General features: G+C 43.1%; 1 protein-coding gene across 3 annotated transcripts in view; it reads left to right on the top strand.

Moving 5' to 3' along the window:
- Positions 1–26045, top strand: part of LOC147678093 (hydroperoxide isomerase ALOXE3-like) — a 227913-nt gene that overhangs the window by 131218 nt on the left and 70650 nt on the right. For all 3 annotated transcript variants that reach the window (XM_086946569.1, XM_086946568.1, XM_086946567.1), the window contains 3 exons: positions 13107–13250; positions 21431–21634; positions 21874–21960. In XM_086946569.1, coding sequence (XP_086802695.1) covers positions 13107–13250; positions 21431–21634; positions 21874–21960 — 435 coding nt within the window. The remainder of the gene's footprint in view (positions 1–13106; positions 13251–21430; positions 21635–21873; positions 21961–26045) is intronic.

Below are 26045 nucleotides of genomic sequence, written 5' to 3'. Positions count from 1 at the left end.
GCACAATCTTTTATAGGAACATATTTACGACGTTTACTCCTTACACATACAAAACGAACCAATGAGAAAAGTTGGAAAACAAGCTATCAGGTGTCTCAAATACGCCCCTCTCTCAGACGCTGTTTGTTACCCCTCCCAACAAATTATTCAGTGGTGGAACCAACAATCAAATTTGCAGGTGGCAGGACGTATTTGTGTGCCTCAAAGGGTAGTTGTATAATAGGAGAATACAAGGAGAGAATAGCAAAGGCCAGTCGGATAAGATAATATAAGGAAAGAATAGGAGAAGGCAAATAGTCGGTCGAGACAGGGATCAATCAAGCCAGACATGGATTAACGAACTCAGCCAGACCCTGACATCAGGTTTTGTAAACAAGGGTAATGGAGTTACTCTTTAACTGAAAGGACACGCAGCAGCTGAGAAAAGCAAAAACACGCCGTCCGCCGTGCTGCCTGAGTGAGGGCAACACAAAATGGCGGCAAGACACAAAATGGCGGCTAGATACGGGACGAAGTCAGAAATCGAAGAACCTCAGACCCTCCTTTTGCCATTACTCAGGCAAAACACCAGGAACTCAAGTCAGTCTGAGTCGATGTCAATGGCCATGAGGTCATCGAGCTGTTGCTGTAGCATCATTCTAATATTCCCTGTTCTCTGTGACACAGGCTTTGAGACGCACATAGTGGCACAAAGACCACAGATGGCAGGTCCACACTGTACACAGAGACAACAAGAAAAAATGATGGCAAAAACCATTCCAAGGAAAGTTAGTATCTTCCAACCCCATGTGGACAGTTGTCCCCAAAACCATCCCATCACAGACCAATCTCCCGTGTCCTGATGTATAGACTCAGAGATGACATGTAATTTGGAGATAGCTTGGTATACCGTAGGGGCATTAGCAGGAATGTAAACACAGCAACTAGACCCGATCAATTTACAGACTCCTCCACGATCTGCAAGGATAATATCTAAAACTATCCGATACTGCAAAGTCATAACACGATCCACCTGAAGTTCGGCTGTCAGATTACTCAAGGCTCCAGAAGCTACATTTATGGTAGCCTCAACAACAGAAACTAGTTGTCTGATGTCGCTGCTATTGGCCATTGGGCCCCAGAAAGGAAGCAACCCTTTAATAAAGTCACCTCCCCCTTGTCCTGCTGTGTCTTTTGAATCAATAACTCCCCTGCCATATATCTTTCTATGATGACCTGAAGGAGCAGTATATGTTGGAGGAAGAAGAAAAGCCACATAACAAGTTCCTGAAAAGTAAGTAGGAAGCCATGTATACGCTCTATCATGGCAGATAAAATATGTACCTTGTGATGGCACTAATGGTGAGGGAATCTGAGGTGTATAGACGTAAGTATGGGAACAGACACTCCTTTCCTGCAGATATTTAACATTCTGGCCATTAATCTGTAAGCAGAAATTACCTCGATGAAGTACAGTCCAAATTGGTGGGGATCTCCTTTGCCTAGCCTTATCCGTGAGGCTTGTAACATAACGGGTTATATTCCAGCCATCATATGCTCTTTTCTCATCCATGGGAATCTTATTAATCTCAGCAATTCTAGCCATAGCCACTATTCCCTTTATCAAAGAACTGTGACTGAAATCTGCTCCACCACCATATGGACTACCAGGAGGATACCGTAGTTGGTTCTGATAGACATTAGAGAACATAGCCAAATAGGCCCAAGCGGAGCCTTCATAGGAGAATGGAAGGACTAAATATGGCATACCTCTCTCTGTATTATGAGGCATGAGCCCACAGACCCAACAATCAGTGGTATTTATTACCAGTTGATGCTGATGCAATAACTGAGTAAATGAATTATTGAAATATTCTGTTCTCCTAATCTGTTCGTGTTCTGAGAGTGTATAAAACCGATGTGGAGAGGCGGTAGTAAAGAAAGATAAAGAGACAGATGTTGGAACATGTGATGGCTGCATAGTATAAACAACCCAACTTACACACGCTAATAGAGTACATGAACATATCAAGTACATAAGATTATGCCACATGGACTAACCAATCCTTTCTTAATTTTACTTTTCATATTCAATTTCTGGTCATTAATTTCCACTTTAGTATCCATACTCTAAAGCGTTGCTCACGGCAATCTTCCTAGATCACTTAGCTGTGGTTGTTAGCCGTCCTCTGACGCTGCAAGTCCTGCAGACCTATGTCACTACTCAGGTCACAGCTTAAGACTCCTACCGTGACCCTGCAACTTGATGGATAGTGGCAGAAAAAACATTGATGTCTCTCAAAAAGTATAATCAGAAAAAATAGAAAAAAAAGAAAGTTCAATTGTCTTTTATTTGTCGAGGTCTTAAATTATACCGAGTCTTATTAGGAATCGTTTGCTCCTTAACAAAGTTTCTGGATTCAGTGTTCAAACGCAGATGTGATGGTACAGCTTCTTGCAACATGTCGTCGTCTTCTTTCTCAGAATTCGTTTGATCCTTGCGTGCACTACTAAAAGGTACAAATCGAGAAACCCTTTCGCCTTCACTGTCACTCATGCCCTTACAAACCCAGTGATCAAAAGGTAAAGGCAAGGGTACCCTCTTACAGTGCACGCCATGGACCCAGTTCTTTTTCCCAACGACTTTTACTGCTGTACGTGTTGTCAATAAAACTTGCAGCGGCGGGCCCCAACGAGGTTCCAAATTCTTTTTCCGCTGAAAATTCTTCACGCAGACCCAGTCTCCAGGTTGGATGGAGTGACCTGGATCTGCAGAGGCCTCCGGCAAAGCGTTTTGCACCTGTTGATGAAGAACACGTAATTTAGTGGTGAGGTCATGCAAGTAGTCAATCAGCATTGTGTATGGAATGTCAGAATACTTTTTAGGTCGAGGGACTCCCCAGACATTAGCTGGGCGCCCAAAAACGACCTCATACGGACTAAGGCCTAGACGAGAATGCACAGTAGTTCTCGTGGATAGAAGTGCCAATGGTAAGGCGTCAGGCCAAGCGAGACCCATGCTGGCCCTAATCTTTGCCAATTTGAGCTTGTGAGTGCCATTATAGCACTCTACTAAACCTGCTGACTGAGGGTGGTTTGCCGCATGGAATTTCTGCCTAATATCCAGACCTGTACACACTTTCTGCATAATTTGGCCTACAAATTCACTCCCATTGTCAGACCAGACAATGCGCGGCAAACCAAACCTGGGGAAAAAATCCTTCAAAAGAACTTTGGCAGGTGACAAAGCAGTATTGTCCTTTGGGGGTAGGCCTCTATCCATCTGGAAAAGGCACACACCACCACCAGAACATACTTGAGGTTTTTACAACGATCCATATGAATATAATCGATTTGCAATACCCCGAAAGGGTTCATAGGGGGAGCAAAATGACCTGCTGGAGTGTGGGTTCCTTTTCCTGGTTTATGCATTAAACAAACAATGCAATGCTTCACCACATTTTCTGCACATTTAGGAATTCCTTCATTCTGCCATACTGGAGCCAAAAGCTTACATATGCCTTTTGCACAGATGTGGGCTGGACCATGCGCCATAGTAACTATAGGTAGTACATAGGCGTCTGGTAACAGCCAGCGCTGATGTTCTGACAGTTCCGTCCAACACCCAGTCGCGTCCAACATTCCCGTACTTTCTCTCCACTTACTCAATTCTTTCTCAGTAGCCTCTTCTTGAATTATTCTCACACTTTCTATTGTGTCCTCACACATTCCTCCTTCTCTGACCCATCTTGCAGGACCCGCAACACACATGCGACTTGTAACATCTCTAGCTGTTTCCTTCGCTACTTCATCTGCAAAAGCATTCCCGTGACCTACATCATCAGTAATCTTCTTATGAGCACTACACTTGATTATTGTTATTTGTGTAGGCAGAGCAAGCGATTCAAGAAGGTCAGTCACCAGCTGACCATGCTGTATTTTAGTCCCATGGGAAGTAAAGAATCCTCTTTTCTTCCACAAGCAACCGAAACTATGAGCCACACCAAAAGCATATTGGCTATCCGTGTAAACATTCACTCTCTTTCCCTTAGCCAACACGCATGCTCTCGTCAGGGCAAATAATTCAGCTATTTGGGCTGAATTCTGTGCAACGCGTGTTGTCTCTACTATCGTATGCAAGGTGATAACAGCATACGCTGCAAGCGTCTCGCCATTTGGAAGCTTGAAACAAGACCCATCCACACATTGGATACCGTCCGGGTCCACAAGTGGTGTGTCTTTTAAATCTATTCTACCTTTCGTTTCCTCCTCTGTTCGGAGAAAACAATCATGCTGTTCTTGAATGCCCTTCTCGTTCCGGATGGGCAACAATGTTGCTGGATTCAAAGTATTACACCGCTTGATGTGTATATGGCTGGCCAAGAGCATCAGCTCATATCCAGACAAGCGAGCACTCGTGAGGTGTTGTGTTTTTGTCCTATTCAAAAGAGTATCTACTGCATGTGGTACCATAACAACAAGAGTGTTGTCTAATACCAAACCAGCAGACTGGCGGATGGAAATTGCTGACGCTGCTGTAGCTCTGAGACAACTAGGCAATGCCTTGGCTACTGGGTCCAACATAGCAGAAAAATAGGCACATGGCCGTTGTTTGTCTCCAAATTGCTGTGTTAAAACTGATAACGCGCAACCTTCTCTTTCATGAACGTAAAGTGTGAAAGGCTTACCGTAATCCTGAGTACCTAACACAGGGGCAGAACACAAAGCAGTAAGTAAGTCAGAAAAACTCTTTTGACATTCGTCAGTCCAAGGGAGAGGTTGTGGTGTATCTTTCAACGTGAGTGCCAACAAAGGTTTAGCCAGCAGAGAAAAATTTTGAATCCATTGCCTACAATAAGAGGTAATGCCCAGAAAGGCACGTACCTCCCGTTGTGTGGATGGCACAGACATTTGTGCAATCGCTTGAATTCGTTCTGGGGTCAACCATCTTCCCTCCTTCGACAAGAGATGACCTAAATAGGTAACCTCTTGGCGGCAATATTGCAACTTAGAGGGGGACACCTTATGATGCAGGTCAGACAAATGATGCAACAAAGAAACAGTCAGATCCTTACAGACATCCTCCGAATCGGCAGCAACCAACAAATCGTCGACGTACTGAATCAGAGTGGCACCTGGAGGCAAAATGAAAGCATCAAGCTGAGATTTCAAAGCCTGACTGTAAATGGAGGGACTTTCACAATAACCTTGAGGTGCACGCTTGAACCGAAAACTTCGGCCTCCGAGAGAGAAGCCAAAAATATCCCGACTTTCCTCAGCAATAGAAATACTAAAGAAAGCATTCTTTAGGTCGATAACGGAAAACCATGCCGCTGAGGCGGGTATTATAGTAAGCAAGGCAGTGATATCTAGGACAACAGGAAACTGGGGGACAACAATCTTGTTGACCTCCCGCAGATCGATCACAAAGCGATACAGAGGAGGCTGAGAAGGATCGGTGCATTTAAGAACAGGTAGGACAGGACTGTTACAAACATTACCTCTCGTTTCTTTGACCACACCCTTCTGAACCAAATTATTGATAATAGCCAACAAAGCTTGTTCACCATCATTAGAAATCTCGTACTGAGGAATACGTGGCAATTTAACATCAGGCTTAATAGTAACCACATAAGGAGGAATCTGGAGCAGACCAACATCATTCGGACCTGTAGCCCAAAGTGTAGCAGGAAGAGACTGCAATTCGGGCGGAAATCGATCTTCAGATAGATATGTAGGAGAAATCAATTTCTCACCCAAGGTAAGACGCACACCAGAGGGGGAACAATACAACGTTGCATGAAGACGTTTCAACAGATCCAAACCCAACAAGTTTTCTCCGCAACCAGTCATTAGAATAAGCGGCGCTTCCAAATCATAAGGACCAATCGAAAGAGGCAAAGGACAAGAAACTGGGTTAGCAACTGGGGCGCCAGAAAATCCTACAGAAACGTTCGTTAAGCCAGACGAAGGTGCCCCAGGGAGTTTAGAATGAATAATAGAACTTCTCATTGCACCAGTATCCAAAAGAAATGCCTCCGCAACACCCAATGCAACAACTTCAACATAAGGCCCATTTTGATCCACTGGAACTGATACGACTCCCTTACTTTGTCCATGGCTGTCCTAACCAGAATGAAAATCCTGAACCTCACTCTCAACATAATAATCATTATTGTAATATTGCGCGGACTGAGTATTCTGTTGATCAAAATATTTCGAGGAATTCCGAGGGGGAAAACAACGCTGTCCTTGAGGCAACGCACCTCGCACTCTACCTCTAGGGGCTGATTGAAAACCACCACGGCCTCGCGATCCTGGAAATCCACCATTACATTGTAATAAAACTGGACAGCTATTCTTAAAATGGCCTTCCTCTTTACAATAGGCACACTGATTAGGACCAAGCAAAGGTCGTGGAACAAAAGGCTCAGGTTTCTGTAACAACCTCTGAGGCTGGGGAGGCTGTTGAAACTGATGCTGACCAGAGCAAGGGGGATAAGCCTGCTGAAGAAGAACCTTCGTTTTTAATTCCTTAGTCTTCTTCTCCATCTTATATTTCTCTTCTTTATCCCTATTCTCGTAATACTGAGCGTTGTCTAATATCTGTGCAGACGAAGAAACAGCCCAGGAACTTTCTGAATCTTTCAACTTATGAGACAATTCAGGAAGTAAATTAAATACAAATGTATCCACAAATAATCGTTGTCCGCCTTCAGTACTCATATCCTGACCACTGTGATCAATAAACGTCTCATCAAACCAAGTAAAGAAATCGGAGACACACTCATTTTTCTTCTGCTTACACGCAGCTAACTTATCCCAATTTACGTAAGGCAGGCATCATTGTCTTCATTAAAGCAATGATCCTACCAGGCAACTGTGTAATCAAATCATCTGGCTTAGCACCACCCACTTGTGCTGCATCCGCAGCAGCTATAGCGGCCCAATTACCTCCTAAAGCTTGGTCGTGGTCCTCTCTACGAATCCGAGCCCACAATTCTTGTGGAACTACATTCCCCATCAACATATCAATATCGGCCAAGTTCATAATACACACATCAACAGTCAGGGACAGCTCTTTAGTCCGGTAGAGACTGTTTAAGTGCCAAAACTTCAGATCTTTTCCAGGGGACGTGTACCCATATACGCTGGAAATGAGCAGGGACACCAGGAATAGCGCCTGCTTGTGGAACCGCTTCCCTCCATACTGGAGGAACTTCTCTCATAGGGTAATTTTTCTTTCTCTGTCTAACTGCAGGATCAGGTTCAGGAATAGTCTGAGAAGAATATAAGGACCTAAAAGTAACAAGTGTCTTTATAGCCCCCTCAACTTCAGGACCCACAATGAGTCTTTTATCAAACCTGTCCTGTATATCCAAATAGACCCTGAGGAGTTAAATCCAACTCCATATCCTCCCATCCTTTAACAAGAGCATCACACATGACATTAAAAACGTATCTCTGCATAGGCGCATTCCACTGGAGAAAGGTACTCAAAATATCGGGTACACTATACAGTGGACCACTCATCATCCATTTGTGAGCAAGAGAATCAAGTACAACTCGTTCGGCAGACTCTGGAATTTGACTACGGAATTGCCTTCTAGAGAAAACAGGAGTCATATTAAAAGACCCAAAAAGAGGGGAGAAAAGACCAGAAACAGTGTTAACCAACCGACTACGAGTTGGGGAAGAAGCAGACAGTAAAACTGGAGATGCAGTATTAAGCAAAGGAGGAGAAGGATCAGCCGTCACGAGAGAACCTGAAGATGAAGGAGACTGAGGTACAGAAGTTGGTGGCAAAGGAGGTGCAGGTGGCAATGCAAGAAGAGGCAATTGCGGAGGAGCCGGAGCACCTGGCTGAACAATAGGTTGTTGGACAGGGGGCAACAATACGGGTGCATTAGCACCTGGCACATAAGGCGGATGCAATCTCAGCAAATGGGACATTAAGGGATCTTCGTCAAGATCCTTATTCTGTGGAGAAGTAGGCAATACAGGGTAGCACCTATCAATTGCCATACGATGTTGTCTATCTGAGACCGCAATCGCTCAATCAGTCTCATCGTCTTTGAACTGCTGGGCAGCCTGTATGACCGTTATATCTTTCGTTTTCCTATCTTTTTGCCTGCTTAATTTCTCTCTGTTTGGCTTCTTTACGCCAAAGGCGGAATGAGTCAAACATTGCCGGCCGAACTTTTCTCTTAAACAAAATTGCTTCCAAATTATCTAATATGTCGGGCTCAAAGCTACCATTTTGTGGCCATCGCAAAACACCATCTTTCTTCGTGTATCGGATCCATGCCTCATTAAAGGCAATGGGGCCAACACCATGTTTAGAATAAAGCGCATAAGTGGGAGTTCCAACCGGAGGAATCGGACATAAGTCCTCGAGCCGGGAATCCCTAGTACAGCGAAAACAACAAAGCTTCCTAAATCCGCTCAGACCAGGCATTTTAAGCACACTGGTCCGTTTACTAACTTCAAGGAGTGAAAGCAAAGAACACAGTACAAATGTACTCACCCCTTGGCGTCGGCTATTGCAACAGTCGAATAACAAAATTTCAAAAACAAAACAAAGAAGTGGGTGCTACCCACGAATACAAAACTAAATGGTCTTCTCACGCCAACAGAGGTCTGTCTAACGTCTCGCGATACCAGTCATCACCAGAGGGTCCAAGGCAGGGCGGTAGTCAGGGCAGCAGTCGTCAGCAGCCGTCGGAAAGGAGTAGCCGCCCTGCAAAAGACCTTCGGTCCACTTCAACATACAGGGGTCGCTGATGTGGTTCGTGAATCCTCCGGAATTTTCCTGCGGGGCTTCTCACGATCCTCGGGCTGAACCGCTACCACTGAAACCGCCCCCGTTGGGCGCCATTTTGAGAACCGGGCCTTATGGGCCTGGCGGCGCAGGGCACGCCTTGAATCGCCGAGTTCACCTGCCTTGTCTAACAGAGACACAAGACACTCTGTTGAGCGTGGAAGCCAGGTTTATTAGCTGCAGCTAAGCACAGTTATCCCAGGAGTTACACACAAAGTAGGTTCGGAGGAGACTGCCACTTCAATCTGTGGCGAACAATCTTTTATAGGAACATATTTACGACGTTTACTCCTTACACATACAAAACGAACCAATGAGAAAAGTTGTAAAACAAGTTATCAGGTGTCTCAAATACGCCCCTCTCTCAGACCCTGTGTGTTACCCCTCCCAACAAATTAATCAGTGGTGGAACCAGCAATCCAATTTGCAGGTGGCAGGACGTATTTGTGTGCCTCAAAGGATAGTGGTGTAATAGGAGAATACAAGGAGAGAATAGCGAAGGCCAGTCGGATAAGATAATGTAAGGAAAGAATAGGAGAAGGCAAATAGTCGGTCAAGACAGGGATCAATCAAGCCAGACATGGATTAACGAACTCAGACAGACCCTGACATCAGGTTTCATAAACAAGGGCAATGGAGTTACTCTTTAACTGAAAGGACACGCAGCTGCTGAGAAAAGCAAAAACACGCCGTCCCCCGTGCTGCCTGAGTGAGGGCAACACAAAATGGCGGCAAGACACAAAATGGCATCTAGATACGGGGCGAAGTCAGAATTCGAAGAACCTCACCAGGTTTAACCTTGTGCTTCTAATTTGTTTCCTTTGCTGGGATTTCTGGAAAGCAGCAGTGATACATTTGTGAATAGGCTGCATGCTTCACTCTCCCTCAGGACAATTGACATCCTGGGCTTTAGACCCTTGAGCTTTACCCTGCCTCCAGTTTGAAAGGCATCTGTCACAAGATGTTCCTGCAAAAATACCTGCTGTGATAAAGGATAGACTCCTTGCTTCTGCCTTCTGTCTCTACAGACTCTTTAAAGGGAGAGTATGGCATTCTGCCTCCTGCCTTCTCTTTTGACTACTTGAAGTCAAAAGGTAATTCCGCCATTAGTGTCATCCATTTGCAAATGCAGATCTTAAAGGGCTGTGATCAACTGGAAGGGGTGTATTTACGTTTACATTTTGATCCTAACGGTGTTGAAATGGATGAACTTTTGGGAGGACCTACGTGGTAGGCAGAGCGATTCTTTGCCGAAGCTCTCCCCTGATATCTTGATAAGATGTAGAACAAGGCCTTGTAGGATATCATTTATAGTTAATCACAGGAATTGTGCTTGTACTTTTGTGACAGGAAGTGCTTTTTGCTAGGTTTTAAGTCATTCAGCAAATCACTAGTGGGTAGGCATTAGACAACAGGACTCTCGCCACTCTCACACTGGAGTGGTGCAGGACTAGAAAAGAGTACAAAACAAGGTTCTCTAGAATGAAAAATTAACCTGTGGTAGAATAATACACTTGAGTATTACTGTACATAGTATTTTGTATATATAGTTTGTACTTAAGCCAATTGATACCTCCCTCTAATCTTAAATTGGTCGAGTAGACACAAGAAATCGAACCAAATGCCATCTTATTAGAAATTTTTCTAATCAACATTTACTATACGTTCTGTACAGTTTATGCAATTAAAATCATCAAACTCCACACTATCCTTGTTCATATCACAATGTGGTCAATGAGACGTCCAGTACTATAACTTGAAAGTGGTCCACCTGTAGATAGTCTATACAATATCAAGTCAACAGTTTGTGCAGTAGTGATGTAGGTTTTCAGAATTTATTGGGAACTTCAGTTACTTCCCTCTTTAACCTTCTATGGAGGACTTTTCATTACATATGGTCGATGAGTTTCAGTCTATTCAGTTCGGTCACCTCAGGACTCAACAACCTACTTTGAGAACATGAAGACTACCGCAATAGGTTATGCAGCAAGTGCCTCAGAAGGCCTCAGGGACCAACTGCCATAATGGTAAATCAGGTGGATCTGTTGTGTTCTCTCTATAGTGAACCTTAGTGCTCTTTCGGTACAAGGAACTATGGGCTAGATGTAGGTAAATAGGATTTACCGATTCTAAAATACCGAATTTTACCGATTCGGTATTTTAGAATCGGTAAATCCTATGTAGGTAATAATTCGGTAAAAATTAACGAATCGTTAAGATTCGGTAAAATTGCCATTCATTCCTATGGGCCTAGAGGCCCATAGGAATGAATGTCAATTACCCAATCGGTAAATACCGATTCGGTAAAATAGGGAAATAGTCAAGGGTGACAGGGTGTCACTTTGACACCCTGTTGCACCCCTGAATAGTGCTGGTGTGCACATGTGGCATACATACATGCCCTAAGGGCATGTATGTCTGTCACATGGCACAGGTGTAAATGCACAGATTTGCATTTACAGAGGAATTCCCTATTTACCACCAACCAATAGTTGGTGGTAAATAACGAATCCTTAAAGCACAAAAGCACTCTTTAAAGTGCTTCCTACATATCATTTACCGATTCGTTAAATACCGAATCGGTAAATGATGATTCGGTAAATACTGAATCGGAAAAATACCGATTCGTTATTTACCGAATCGGTAAATATACCACCTACATAGGAAAAGCCTATTACCGGTCGGTAACGGCCGATTTCGGCCGTTACCGACCGGTAATAGCCTACCTACATCTGGCCCTATGTGATGGAAGGTCGTGAACAGACACTTGTATATGTGTCAAGCCCGTGTCTCAGAAGTAAACCCCCTCTCTGGTTTGGACAAGAGTCTTGCATCGTGCTGTTTTATGTGTGGGGTACTGTTACTTCCAAGTGTGCCCCCTACTGTGAGATTCTCTGAGGTAACAGTACGCCTTGCATAATATGCTAGGTTGTGAGATGTTTGTCCATACCTTAGATTACTTTCACTATTGAGACGCATGCTTGACACACATACAGCTCTGTGAAGGTCTCCCAAATTTCAATCATGATTGCCTGAGGAAGTTGTGGCTCCTCCCAGTAACCAGTGTGCCACCCTGTGCTTATTAGTAGATGCAAAAGGTGTCAAGTGTTATTTTCAATGGGTCCCAGGTGGGGTGGTAGGGGAGGGGGCCACAAAGGGCAAAGTAAGCTCTGGGCATATTTTTGCTTTTCCCTGAAAATGTAGATTTTTGCAGAAGTAGGTAGGCAAGGTACCACACTCTCACTCGTGTCTGGACGTTTAAAAAAAGACTAGCAAAGACTTTGAGAAATAAAATCCAATAAGAAATCTGACTGTAAAAGAACAAAAATCAGGGAAAACAATAGTAGCAAGTGGGTGAGAAACGTAACCCAAAAGAAGGAAATGAATGCATAACAAGGCCTCCATTGCTTGTCAATACGTCTTTTATATCGGTTTCAAACAGGAAATGACATCACAGGAAAAGACAACTTCATCTTGAATTGGAAACCTCTGGCAATAATCGCTAGACAGACCACAATCCTGGAAAGGGGCTTGAATAAAGCTTGGCCACTCCCCTTTGTGTCCCTGTTGTCAACTAGGCAAATGAAGAACCCAAGCTTGAGATGTGTACTCTGATGAAGGTCTTTATGCTCCAACGACTGCCCTTCCTTTTTGATTCCTCGTACAATTAGCAGAGCAGCACTTTGGGTGTCCACAACTGCTTGAACACTGGTGCAGTTTAACCCACAAGGATGCCCAGCACCTTGCAGAGTCATGGGATGCTATACCTGAATGAACACTATGTGCACAATCTTCTTTTGAACATATTCCACCCTATCGAAGCTCTTAGAACGCATGCAACACAAAGTTAACTTCAGATCTTGTTTGAGACTTAAGGTAACTCTGCATATGCACCACTAAATAGGGGTAATGTAATGCCAGAGATGCAGATGAGAAATCGGCCTGTTCCTGGCAGATTTCTTTACAGTCCTCCTCCTAAATCAGGTTGTTTAGTGGAATGTGTTGCTTGAAGGTTCAGAAGGAATATTTACTAAATGTGTCTGTATACAGTGCCCATTTATAAAGAGATCCCAGTTACGAAAACTAAGTACTTTTCAAGTACAGACACTATTGAAAGATTTAAAGTGTGTTTTTCAATGATGTCTTATAATTTTATTTTTAGTTGTATCTGGACAAGAATGTTGTCATGGATGGATGAGGGGTTAGATGGGATATATTCTGCACCTGTACCTCTTTGCAAAAAGTTTGTTGATGGTATTTTCTCTTCAGATGCCAAACTCACCTGTACTGTTTACTCTGTTTGCAGAGAGGAAATATCTTCATTGTGGATTATAAGATATTGGAAGGCATTCCTGGAAATATGTTAAATGGTCATCAGCAGTACATGGCTTCTCCCTTGTGTCTTCTCTACCTCTCACCACCGGGGGAAATGATACCCCTAGCAATCCAAGTAAGGTGTTGTCTTTGAGCCACCCGGCCTGTCTAGATCTTTTACATTTCAAGACATTAGTTAATTATTCAGAATGGGAATAAATATCAGTGATCAGCATTCTGAGCATTATATCAACTGTTACTTGAATGATATTGACTATTCGTTTTCATATTGGCCAGAACTAACACACCTCTTTACTGTTGCATAGGTTTGCCTTTGTGATGACGGAGAGTGTTTAGTTCCATGGAGCTAGTCTTTTTCTGTGTTTGGCATTTTTACTATGCATTGTTCTATAAAAGCCTTTTCCCAGAAAATGTTTATGGATATGAATTTTGACTGATTCAACAAAGAAAGAACTGCTACGATTGCTTACCGGTAATAGCATTACTCTTATCCCTTCTCTTACTGTGATGATATCACACATTGAAGGCCCAGTGCTTCCATTCACAACCCTTCCCAATATATGAAACATCTCACTGCCTGTTCCATACCAAGCCCAAACATCACACAGTTGGACTGATTGAAAGGGCTGGAGGAAGGGCCTGATTCAGCACGGTGAGTGAGGGACTCAGAGTAATGCTATTTTTTGGTAAGTAATCACAATATTACCTCCTCGTCCCTCTCACCGTGATGAATCACACAGTGAGATGTACGAAAGCCACAAAATAGCAAAGGACAAATGCACAGCAAAAGCAAACATATGTTTAATCTTCAAGAAAAAGAAAGCAGTCTAAGGTACAGAAGTCAGCACATTGGAAACAAACAAATCCGGCATCTCTGGACCCTGAAGCACCCGATAATGCGACACAGAGGTAGAAGGTACCACCCAATTGACTGCCCAACAGATCTCTTGTAAAGAAGCAACCTGGAGTTTCTGCAACAGAAGTGGACATGCCCCTTGTAGACTTCACCTGGATCCCCAGAGGAGAGGACAAACCAATCTGCTTATAAGCGAGCAAAATCACTGACCGAATCCACCTGCTCAATGTCTGAGTGGAAGGCTTATCCCCCATCCCGGGTGGGACCAAAGTTCACAAACAAAGAGGAGGAAACCAAGGAATTCCTTCACATCTTCCAGGTAAATCAGAACCACCCTACACACATCCAACAAGTTAAGTGCCACTTCCTCAGGAGACTGAGGTTCAGGAAAAATCACTGGAAGAATCACCTCTTGCTGATGATGAAATAGAGAATTACATTTGGGCACAAAGCCAGGGTCCAACCAAAGAACAATCCTGTCATCAAAAACACAAAACAAAGGATACAGAAAAGGCAACAAACCTAGTTCTCCCAACTGGAGAGCAGATGTTACCATCATCAGAAAAAACACTTTCAAGGTCAAAAGACATAATCTCACAGGCGTCAGAGGCTCAGTTGGAGGATGCTGATGAGCCTGCAAGACCAGCTGCAAATCCCAAGAAGGACTCAACACCTGAGGGACGGGACGGAGATTGGCAAACCCCTTGAAGATCCGAGAGACCAGATCCTGATTGTCTAGCAGACCCACCAGGGGGACCAGAAAGCCTTAATCACCACCCATTGCAGGGAAACATACTTTTCCCCCATTCGTTATTCCGTATGCAATTACCCTGCATTTTTTACACCAAAAAAACTTTTACAACGCAGAGCATTATATCGCAAACTAGTACAATGCTTCCCCAAAGTAACACCCCCCTGGAGTAAGAATGTTAAATTGCTTTGTAATGGGGAATGCGTTGTAATGGATTGTGTTGCACAGCCCTGTGTTGTAAAAGATTTTGCGGTTTAAAAACTATGGGGTAATGGCACGCGAAGTAAAAGTGTGCAGGGTAAAGTATTCTATTCCCCATTGCAACTTAAGAGTGGCTGGTCTGAGGCCTAACCGAAAACCATCCTGCAGAAACTACAACACCTGAGGCAGGTAAACTGTAAGTGGGCCCACCTGCGTCCAATCACACCAAGCCTGGTTGACAATCGCCTTGACGCCTGCACAGAAGAAGATGCAGAAGCAGAAAGACCCTGAAACATCAAGTCAGCCTATTCAACCGCCAAGCCGTCATTGGAACTTTGCAAGTGAGGAAACCTGGAGACACGGAAACCTCAGGGAAGATGGTACCAAAGGACTCCCCCACTCTGGACCCACCCTCATCTCCATCAACAGTGGAAACCAGACAGAGTGGGGCCATGCTGGAGCTACCAGAACAAAGTGTGCCCCCTCCATCTGAACCCGAACCAGAAACTTCTGGATTAAAGGAAACAGAGGAAAAAGAAACATCAGGCCACAAGGCCGAGGACATGTAAGTAAGTAAGTAATCATTATGAAGTGCGTCTTGGCGCTGAAAGAGATGTGTAACATGTGCTTCACCTGAGAGGGAATACCAGCGTCTTAAGCATCTTCCTGAACAAGAGTCTATTTGATTGTAACCTAATTACAACCAGAAGCGTATTCCAAAGCATAGTTTCCCGATGGGAGAGACTTCTTCCTCCCCATCTTGTACTTTAAATTCTAGGGACCTGAAACAGCCCTCTGCTGATTGATCTTAAGTCCCGCTGCGGGACATGCCAGGAAAAAAGTTTCTGTAGGTCCTTACGCCCCCCAGCGTATAGTACTTTATGCACCAGACAGTAAGCCTTAAATTCAGTTCTTTGCTGGACCAGTTCAGATGATATTGGAAATGGGATGAAATTTAGGGATGTTTAGCAGCACCCCGCTGCGTCATTCTGCAAGGACTGGAGTTTTGGTAGTAGGAGTTTGTCAATGCCAAGGAAAAGAGCATTGCAATAGTCAATTCTAGAAAGAATTAAGGTTACTAATTTTTTTTTTGTTCGTGTGGGATGAAAGGGAGAATCTTGCACAGAGTTTTTGGAAGGAAGAACCATGAGGAGGTTAGGAGATAGATCTGGCCTGAGAAATTAAGCTGATCATCGAACAAAATTCCTAAATTTCTGACTTTACCAATGGGATCAGGACAACTTCCTGCATCTGCTGGCCACCACAGATGATTCCAGAGTGATGATCCCTTTCCGAACACAACCACCTCCTTTTTATCTGTGTTTAGTTTAAGATAGTTCAGATGCATCAGCCCAATAATATGCTTCAGACAGTTGTGGAACCTACCAGCCACTATTTCTGCGGCAGAGGATATGGATATGACTATATGAGTGTCGTCAGCGTAAGAAACAAAAAAAAAACATGTGCTTTAATCAGCTTAGCCAGAGGGGTGAGGTAAATGTTGAATAGGGTAGGGAACAGCGATGAACCTTGAAGAACTCCACAAGGGAGTGAAATGGCCTGAGATTTAAGATTACACCAGCACAGACTCTATTCCCTTGACATGAGGAAAGAGGTGAGCAGGGTTAGAGCCACCCCTTTAATTCTGACTGACGCCAGCCTTTGCGTTAGTGCCAGACGGTTAACAGTATCTAACGCTGCTGAGAGGTCAGGCAGGGTGAGGATGGTCAGGGTATCCAGCCCTAAAGCCAACACCTCCCTTCCACTATAAAAAAATGAGGAAGAAGTGCATTGGCAAAGCTCGCAAATAGGTCTACCTGAGAGCAACTCCACAACCGAAACACCCTGGCAAACACCTGGGGAGAAAGACAAGCATATTGAGAGGATGAAATCTCCCTTCTCAGGTAATTGGCTTGACACTTCAGAATATCCAATAGATGGCCCTCAAAAAACACATATTTGCCTGAGCCCATAGAAATATATGACCTGCAATTGCCAACAAAGACAGGGCCCGTATTGTCCCCTATCGATTGACATAGGACTTGGCCAAGGTGTTATTGGTCTGGACAATGACAGCCCTGTTCTTCAGATGAGGGGAGAAATGAAGGAGAGTCAGATGGATCACCTCCAACTATCTCCAGTTGGACGACCTGGAACTCTGCCATGCCAGTCACAGACCCTGGACCATGAGGGTTCTCGACTGGCTTCCCCCAGCCACTCTTGCTTGCATCCATTGTGATGATCACTGGATCTGGAGACCACAAGGAGACCCCCTTCAGGATGTTGGATGAAAGAAGACACCACTCCAGCTCCTCCAAAATTACAGTTGTTACAGGTAACAGACATGAGAAATCCTGCACAATTGGCACCCACTGCCTCAGAATGAACATCATCAGGATATTGAGGTGTGAAAAAGCCCATAGAAACAAGAACACAGTGGCCGCCAGGTCTCCCGGTACCCACATCCAATTGAGACAGGCCGGACAGACAACAAATCCAGCAAATGGGAATGGATGTTTAAGATACAGATCCGTCTGAACAGGGCCCCAATGAATATGTGATTGAAAATTCGATCCGGAGTTGGAACCAGCTGTGACTTTCTCGCATTTACCAAAAACCCATGGGACAACAGGAGACCCAGTACCCGCTGGACATGTAAACAAGTCAGAGGAAATGAAACCCCTTTCACCAAACAGTCGTCCAGGTATGGAAATACTGAAATCCATTGCAGATAAAGACCTGCCATCAGAGGAGCCCAGACTGGCAGGACCTGGAACTGGAAATGTGATGTCCCGCAATGAACCTCAGAAACCACTGATGACATGGCACATGCAGGTAGGCATCCTGGAGATCGATCACAGCCATGAAGTCCCCTGGAGACAAGAGGGTGAGCTGCTGGAGAGACAGCATCTTGAAATGAACTGATGACACCCATTAGATGAGCTGTTTGAGATCCAACAATGGGCGGAACTTCCCGGACACCTTTTAAACCATGAAAAGGATTAAGTATACCCCTTGGTTGACCTGATCCAGAGATACTAGAATGACAGTTCTCATCTGCACCAAGGCTTGGATCTGTTCTAGAAGTGTCTTCCTCTATGCTGTATTCTGTGGTACAGACGTAGGGATACACCACGTTGTTAGAGAAAGACAAACAAAGTCTTTGAGATAGCCATTCTACCAGATACTCCTCACCCGTTTGTCGGGGACAGAAAGCACCCATGCTGGAAAGAACGTTGTCAACCAGCACCCACAGGAAGTGCGCCCGCAGGACTCCCATAGTCAGGAGTACTGGCCGGAGGGCCCGAATTGGGGGTGACATCCAGCTGTTTACCCCCTCCTTGGCAGAAACCGCTTCTTGGCAAAGGAAAGGGTGTCCTTCCTAGGAAAATCCCTGGTGTCCCTGACATCTGAGCAATTCCAATTCTTAGAAGCTTTGCCAGAAGAACACCTGTAGGACAAAGTGTGCTTTTTATGCTTGAGGACTTCTGGAGCACACCATCCAACTGTTCACCAAACAGTTTACCACAGTTGAATGCCAGTTTAAGAAAGGAAGACTTCTCGGCCAAATCCATCTTAAAGTTCCACAGCCAAAGGATCCACCAGGCCTGGATAGGAGAAGAAGACACAGCAGCTGTTTTAATCACAACAGCTGAAACGTCCACCATCTTTGGATGCAAAGCAAAGAGTAAGTGTTACCATACCCAGACTGACACAGATATTTGACAAAATGTCTACAGGTTCATCCCTGGAAATGAACATTCCATCAGGCAACACGTATCTCAGGGACGGAAGCAGACAAAGAGTCCGAATCGTAAACATCGTCCAACAGAACTGAAGCATGCTTGGCCTTATGTTTGTCAGACAAGGCTTTAGCAACAGCAGCATCTATCATTGCCTTTACTTCAACAGCGAACCGGGAAACAGACACGCCAGCCGGGGCACCAGCAGCTTCTGCAGCCACTTCCGGCCAGTAGTCACTGTCCTCCCCCGAATCCGGAGCGTGATCTACGCCTCTTTACTCTATGGTTTTCCATAGTGAACCACAGAAATCACAAGATGCACCTCACCTAAAATAGTCCCCAAAGAACTACCATGGGGGGAATATACCTCCAAAAATAGTTAAACGTATAAAAATGGCCCAATCATGCCTGGCCAGTCGCCAACAGATAAGTATGGATTAACCAGTGACAAAAGAAACCCTGTTTACATATAAAAAATGCCCCCAAAAGCCTGGCCATAACCCAGAAGACTGAGGGACACCGTAAAGAAGTGTGAGTAAAAGTCTGTAATTGCACTAATCTCCAGAGTGTCAAGAAGCCAATGGAAACAATGCCCCTTTAACAAATGGGTGCTATAACAACCCACTACTCACACACACACACACACTGTCCGTAGAGAAGGCACAGCAGACCTCCAGCCTGGTGTATCGACAACGCACGGCATGCATGTAATGCCCACCCTGGCTAGAGGAAGACACCCCAGTCCTCCGGCCGGGAAACACTGCTGAATCTCCTCACCAGTGAGTCTGCTGCACCGCAAGCAGATGCTGAACACCTTGCCCCTTAATACACTTACCTGAAACCTCACGATGGGAGAATAACCTCATCTCCCCCACTGCACCACCATAAGTATTAGTATGCCTCTCCTCTACGCACAGGCACCATGCAGCACTACAGGGGCAGCTCAGACCACTGGAGAATGTGCACCGCTCCTGCCTGAATGAAGCGCACAAAAAAACAGCTAGTGGGAGGGGGGTTATACATTGGAAAGGGTTGTCAATTGAGGTAGAGGCTCCTCAATGTGTGACTCATCACAACGAGAGGGATGAGGAGATAAAGAAAAAACAACTCAGTAACCTCACTCTTAATCAAACACTCTTCTAGGCACTTGCATTTTTTACCACTAATATATTTTTAGGTCGAGCCTACACAGCACTTGCGCTGTCTGGAAGATCTGTTGTATGTACTTTGTGGGCTCTGGAGATCAGTCACAGGGCTTCTCTGCTTGCACTTTTGTTTAGGGACTATTTTTCGTGATTGAAAATGACTTGTAGAGGTCAATAAAATACCAGAATTGTTTTCTGCTCGTTTAACTGCCTCTATTGAACTCTCTTTAAATAGAAAACAACCAGTAGAGTCAGTAAAATACCAGAATTGCTTCCTGCATAGCAACTTTCTTTTTGTATTTTTCTGGCAAATGCCTCTATTTATCTTTCTTGATAGAAAACGACTAGCAGGGGTCAGTTAAATACAAGAATCACTTTAGCATTCCCTAGATTCCAGGCTGTGAAACTTGTCTTCCACAAGCAACCATAGACAATAATATTTTTTTCAAATCTTCTATTTTCAGTGATATAACCACCAAAGGCTCCAATTTTATATTAAAGACAAAGTTTGGGCTATACCATGTCCTGCTAATAGGCAATATTTCTCTCCATGTGTTCCCATAGCTGGCGTGTTCCGCAGTTTGGTGCTTACTTTCCGTCCATGTTAAAGAATAGTAGTTGTTTCAGCACACAGGCTAATGTGCTGTATAGCTAAATACATATAAGGTTCCAAAGTCGAGACCAATTGTATTGCAAATGCTTGTTTTACATTTATGCACAGTGATCTATATAAACTACTGTTACAGAATACAGAATACAGGGCAAGTATCATTTCCTCCGAGCCCATTTCAGCGTTTATTCCTTCCTCATTTGTGCTTTGTCAGTGAGCATTTTGCAGTATCTACTGGCAATGTACTTTCTTTGTAAGCTGGCCTTTGCTTTCCTGACAAGAGGCAAATGTATTGTCCTCTTCTTCTTTCTCATTTTGTAGGTGGCCTCTGTCCTTCTCATCTCTCAGGCTCTTTGTTCCTCTTTCTTTCCTCTAGACAAAGCCTTGGCTTCACATACACTTCTATACACCATTACTCACAAACCGAAAACCTGTTTATAAAATGTAAATCAATGGTGTCGGCCTTTAACTAGACAAATATATTTTACTAGAGTACCCTCGTGCTTATCTTGTACTGGAATGATAAGCATTAATCATGTGAGTAGGCTGACTTACTCCTCAATTGAAATAGTACGATACTTTGATTGTTCTAATGTCACTTGCTTGTTATCTTTAACGTACAGGGTTCCCACAGTGGACTGAGTTCATATGAGTGAATAGTCACTTATTTTTAGCAGCTCTTTTTATGAGAGCTAACACGCTTCCAGTATCTATGCATCACTTAGTTGTTGGTTTAACATTTGTGTCTCACGATACGTTCAGACCATTTACCAGCTGTCACTTTCTCCTTGGGGATTTCTTAGAATTAAAGAATGTGTAAGGTTCGAAAGTTTGCAATGTTCTTGGCATTCTGTTTCAGTAAACATCATGCAAACATTCTCTAAGTCTAATGTGTTGTGTCTCACTCTTGAGCTAAGTTCTAAATACAGCTGCTTGGTCAGTAACCATGAAAGTTCAGTAACAGGCTCTTTCTGCATCTTCCTCTGCAGCTAAATCAGACTCCAGGTCCAGAGAATCCCATCTTCCTGCCGAGCGATAGTGAGTGGGACTGGTTGCTTGCCAAGATGTGGGTGAGGAGCTCCAATGTATTCACCCATCAGGCTCTTTTCCACGTACTGCGTACACACCTCTTTGCAGAGGTGTTCTGCATTTCTACTTTGAGGCAGCTCCCCATGTCTCACCCTCTGTACAAGGTAAGAAATACAAATCAGACAGTGCAAAGAGGCTGTTAATTCCAAGCGAAAAAAATGGACACTAATTGGTCATGCTGCCCATGCATTGGTGGGTACAAAACATCAAGAATGATTGAGATTCTTGGAGGTCTGGACACTAACACAGTATATGGTTACATGTTATAGAGCAGTGAGAATATCAAAACTGCTTGAAGCAACCACTGTACCTGTGTCTTTAATAACTCCCCGTCTCTCTTTAGCTCCTGATCCCCCACCATCGCTATACTTTACAAATAAATACTCTTGCCAGAGCAAGCCTAATTGCACCAGGAGGATTCTTCGATAAGGTAAGATTGGAACTCATCTTAGTAGACCACCTCTGTTGTTGGCATCCAAAAGAGGTCATGATGAAGAGAGATAAAATAATACACATAGCATAGCATGTGACATTGTAAAGCACATTTTCAACCTTATTGGTGCTGAAACTGCAGATGTTTATTGTTACACAACTCAGTGGTACTTATTTTATTGTCCTCTAAAGTATGAAATGACACCTGAAACGTCCGGTATACAAAACTATGACCAGGAGGTAAAACACAAATCCATGGCGTGTATGCCTCAGTACACTGACCAAACAGACCTAGCTAGATGAGCTGCATGAAATGAAAGCTATGATCACATGGTAATGAAGTACAGAGGTCAGAAAAATGGATGGGACCTGCTAGGAATAGGATTAGCTTTTTCACTCGCTTATGACATATTCTTACCGGTGAGTAGCCAATATATCGAAATTTAAATATCGACTACAGTAATATCGATGTAATAATATCGAAGGGACAGAATATAGAAGATAAGTAATAACGATGTTTTTAATATCGAAGGGACTGAATTTCAAAAGTAAGTAATATCGATTTTATTAATATCGATGTTACTAATATCGATGTTAGTAATATCGATGTTACTAATATCAATTGTTATATTATTTTTATGTATATTATTATGTATTTAATATATATGTGTTATTTTTTTTAATGTTATTTAAGTTAATTTTGTATTTTAATACCGTAGCAGGTTGTGGGTTTATAGAGGAATAATGTGGGAAACAATTTAATTACACTAAAATAATTATTCATTTTTAGGAATTATAAATTCATTTTAATTAATGTTTGTGTGTAAATTCTGTAGTGGGTTCTGGGTTTATAGGAGAATAGGGTGGGAAGTAATTTAAATGTAATTAAGTAGTAATTTATTTTCATTAATTGGTATTTCTAATTATATTATTGTTAATTAATTATTAATTGGTAATTAATTTGTATTAATTGATAATTCATTTTAATTAATTGATTAATTGATAATTATGTTAAGTGTATTATTTTATTATTGGAGTTTGTTATGTGTTAATAGGGGCGTAGTGTGTAAAGTAATTGGTATGTAATTAAGTAATTAGTAAATATATAGTTGGATATTGATAATTAATTTATTGGATATTATGTATTAATTGGTAATTATTTAAAGGTATACATTTTTGGTCATGAAAATGTATTTATTGTTGTTTAATCATTAATTGGTAATTAAATATTACTAAATAATATGTATTGATATTTGTAATTAATATATTAATAGGTAATTATTAATTGGTAATTAATCTATGATAAATAATTTTTTGGTATAACAAATTATTTAATTGTTTAATATTAGTTAATTGGTAATTACTTTTGAATACTTAATATGCTTTTGTTATAACATATATTTTATTGTTCAATGTTTATTCATAGGTAATTAATATTTATTAATTAATATGAATTGGTATTTATTATTACTTTATTGGTATTAAAATTATTCATTGGTAATTATGTTTTTAATAATTATTTATTGGTATTTGTAAATAGTTTAGTTTTATTTAATGATTCATTTATTAATTATTTGTATTTATTAGTATGTTAGTTTTTAACTTCTATGCTATCCAACACTTTCTCTACTGTTGCACTCTCTGAAGTGGGAATAGTCATTATTACCCCTACACTATCCAACACTTTCCCTACTGTTGCACTCTCTGGAGTTGGAATAGTAATTTACGCTATCCAACACTTTCCCTATTGTTGCACTCTCTGGAGTTGGAATAGTAATTTTTACCCCTACGCTATCCAATATTTTCCTTACTGTTGCATTTTGTTTGGGCGTTGGAATAGTAGTTTTATTCTCTCTGTTATTCAATATTTTTTGTAATATTTTAGCTAATGTAGTATATGATTAATTTAAAAAATATTAAAAGTAAACCTAATTGTTTTAATTTGGTTTACATATTCATTTAATTGTTATTTATGTTATTATTTTATATGTATAGATGCATTTGTAATTTATAATATTTTAATTATTTATAAGTTATTAAAAGAATTATTAAAAGTGATTATTAAGTATATATATTATGGGGGGCGGAGCTTGCTCTGAAGTGCGATGGCCGCTTAGTCCCGGAGCTATATCCGACTTATTGTCCTGCAGTTGAGGGTCTATTCCGCAAGAAAATAGCAGCAGGCTGCCGGCACTGGCCTGGAGCACCTGGGGAGTCCCGGTCCTGCGGTAAAGTGCTTGGTTGCAGCGAGAGGTGGTGGACGGCTCCGCTGCTTCGAGGCCGCTAATCGGGCACTCTTGAGCCATCCGTTAGCGAGGGATGAAATCAATGAGGCTCTGAGCGGCATGAAAGCTAGTAGTGTGTCAGGTACAGATGGGCTAACGGTTGCCTTTTATAAGGCATTCTCGGAGCAGTTACTCCCCTACCTTACTGCTTTGTTTGCAGACATATATGAGACGGGAACGTTGCCCCCTTAGCATGAGAGAGGCCAAGTTGGTAGCCATCCCCAAGCCGGGTAAGGCACTAGATGAGTGCAGTTCGTTCCGTCCGTTGTCACTTCTCAACGTGAATACGAAACTGTTTGCTAAGGTTCTGGCTACTAGATTGGCACTGGCATCACACATTCTTGTGGCTCCTGAACAGGCGGGATTTATCCTTTCCAGAAATTTGACTTATAATATATGGACCGTGTTTGGTGTAATGCAGCACGTCCGCCAAGATACTAAGGCAGTAGCTGTATTTTTAGATATGGAAAAAGCGTTTGATTCGGTTGAATGGATGTTTTTGAGACAGGTATTGAGGAGAATGGGGCTCGGGTTATTTTTTACAGTTACTCGGCGCTTTATATTACAAGCCAACGGCCCGTGTACGAATCGGAGATCTAGTCACAGCCCCCTTTTGTATAACTAGAGGCACCTGGCAGGGTTGTCCCTTGTCCCCGCTACTTTATGCATTGGTGGTGGAACCTTTGGCCTGCGCCTTGAGGGAGTACCACGGGAATTAAGGTATAGGATTTCCTACCTATAGAATAATTGTGTTCACTTATGCGGACAATACGCTGCTCTATGTCCGCGAGCCGGAGGAAAACCTGTCGGCGGTTATCAGGGAGGTGGTGAGATTTGGGGCGTTGTCTTACCTTAAGGTCAATTGGGGGAAATCTTTAGTATTCCCGCTTACCCCTGCCACCACCGAGTTTGTGATGGACTACACTTTGGTATGGACTGAGGATTCGATAAGATATTTAGGTATACGATTACATACGAATGCGGACGGAGTATTCCTTGAAAACTATGGCGCGGCTATCTCGAAACTTGAGGATGATGTAGAGTTGTGGTGCCGCCTTCCCCTGTCCCTGATGGGGCGCATATCGATTATGAAAATGGGTGTCCTGCCTAGATTTCTTTTCCTTTTGACGAATATCCCCCTCGTCCTGCCGCAAACTTTCTTTCACAGACTGAGGCAGCTCCTGTTAAAATTAGCTTAGGCTGGAAAGCAGGCTAGGATGCAATAGGGGGTCCTCACGCTCCCGTGCCACTTTGGCGGAATTGATGCGCCTGATTTGGAATTGTATGACAGAGTAGCGCAGGCTGCGCATCTTCACGCTTGGATACACGGCAAAGCGAATGTGCCATATCTCCGGATGGAACGACTGTTTGTGGAGCCGCTGCCACTGCCTGCTGATGTTCTGGAACAGTCTGACCATAGGACGGGAGCCATTGACTCCTTGAATTCCACCAGACATGCTTGGCACTGGCTGTTGCAGCAGCGGGAGAGCAACCTATGACCCTCCTCGCAGGCAGGTCGCTCCCCACGCTGCTGCACGGCTCTATCTGCATTGTTTTTACCTAATCTTGTATTTTTCCCCTGTGCCTAACTTGCATTCTTGCCCAGACTTGTTTTTATTCCCCTGTGCCTGTACTTGCTTTCTTGCCCAGACTTGTTTTTATTCCCCTGTGCCTGTACTTGCTTTCTTGCCCAGACTTGTTTTTATTCCCCTGTTCTTGTACTTGCTTTCTTGCCCAGACTTGTTTTTATTCCCCTGTGCCTGTACTTGCTTTCTTGCCCAGACTTGTTTTTATTCCC

This window comes from Lissotriton vulgaris, chromosome 12 (genome assembly GCF_964263255.1).
Source record: "Lissotriton vulgaris chromosome 12, aLisVul1.2, whole genome shotgun sequence".
Lineage (NCBI taxonomy): Eukaryota > Metazoa > Chordata > Amphibia > Caudata > Salamandridae > Lissotriton > Lissotriton vulgaris.
This window is presented reverse-complemented; position numbering and strand designations above follow the sequence as displayed.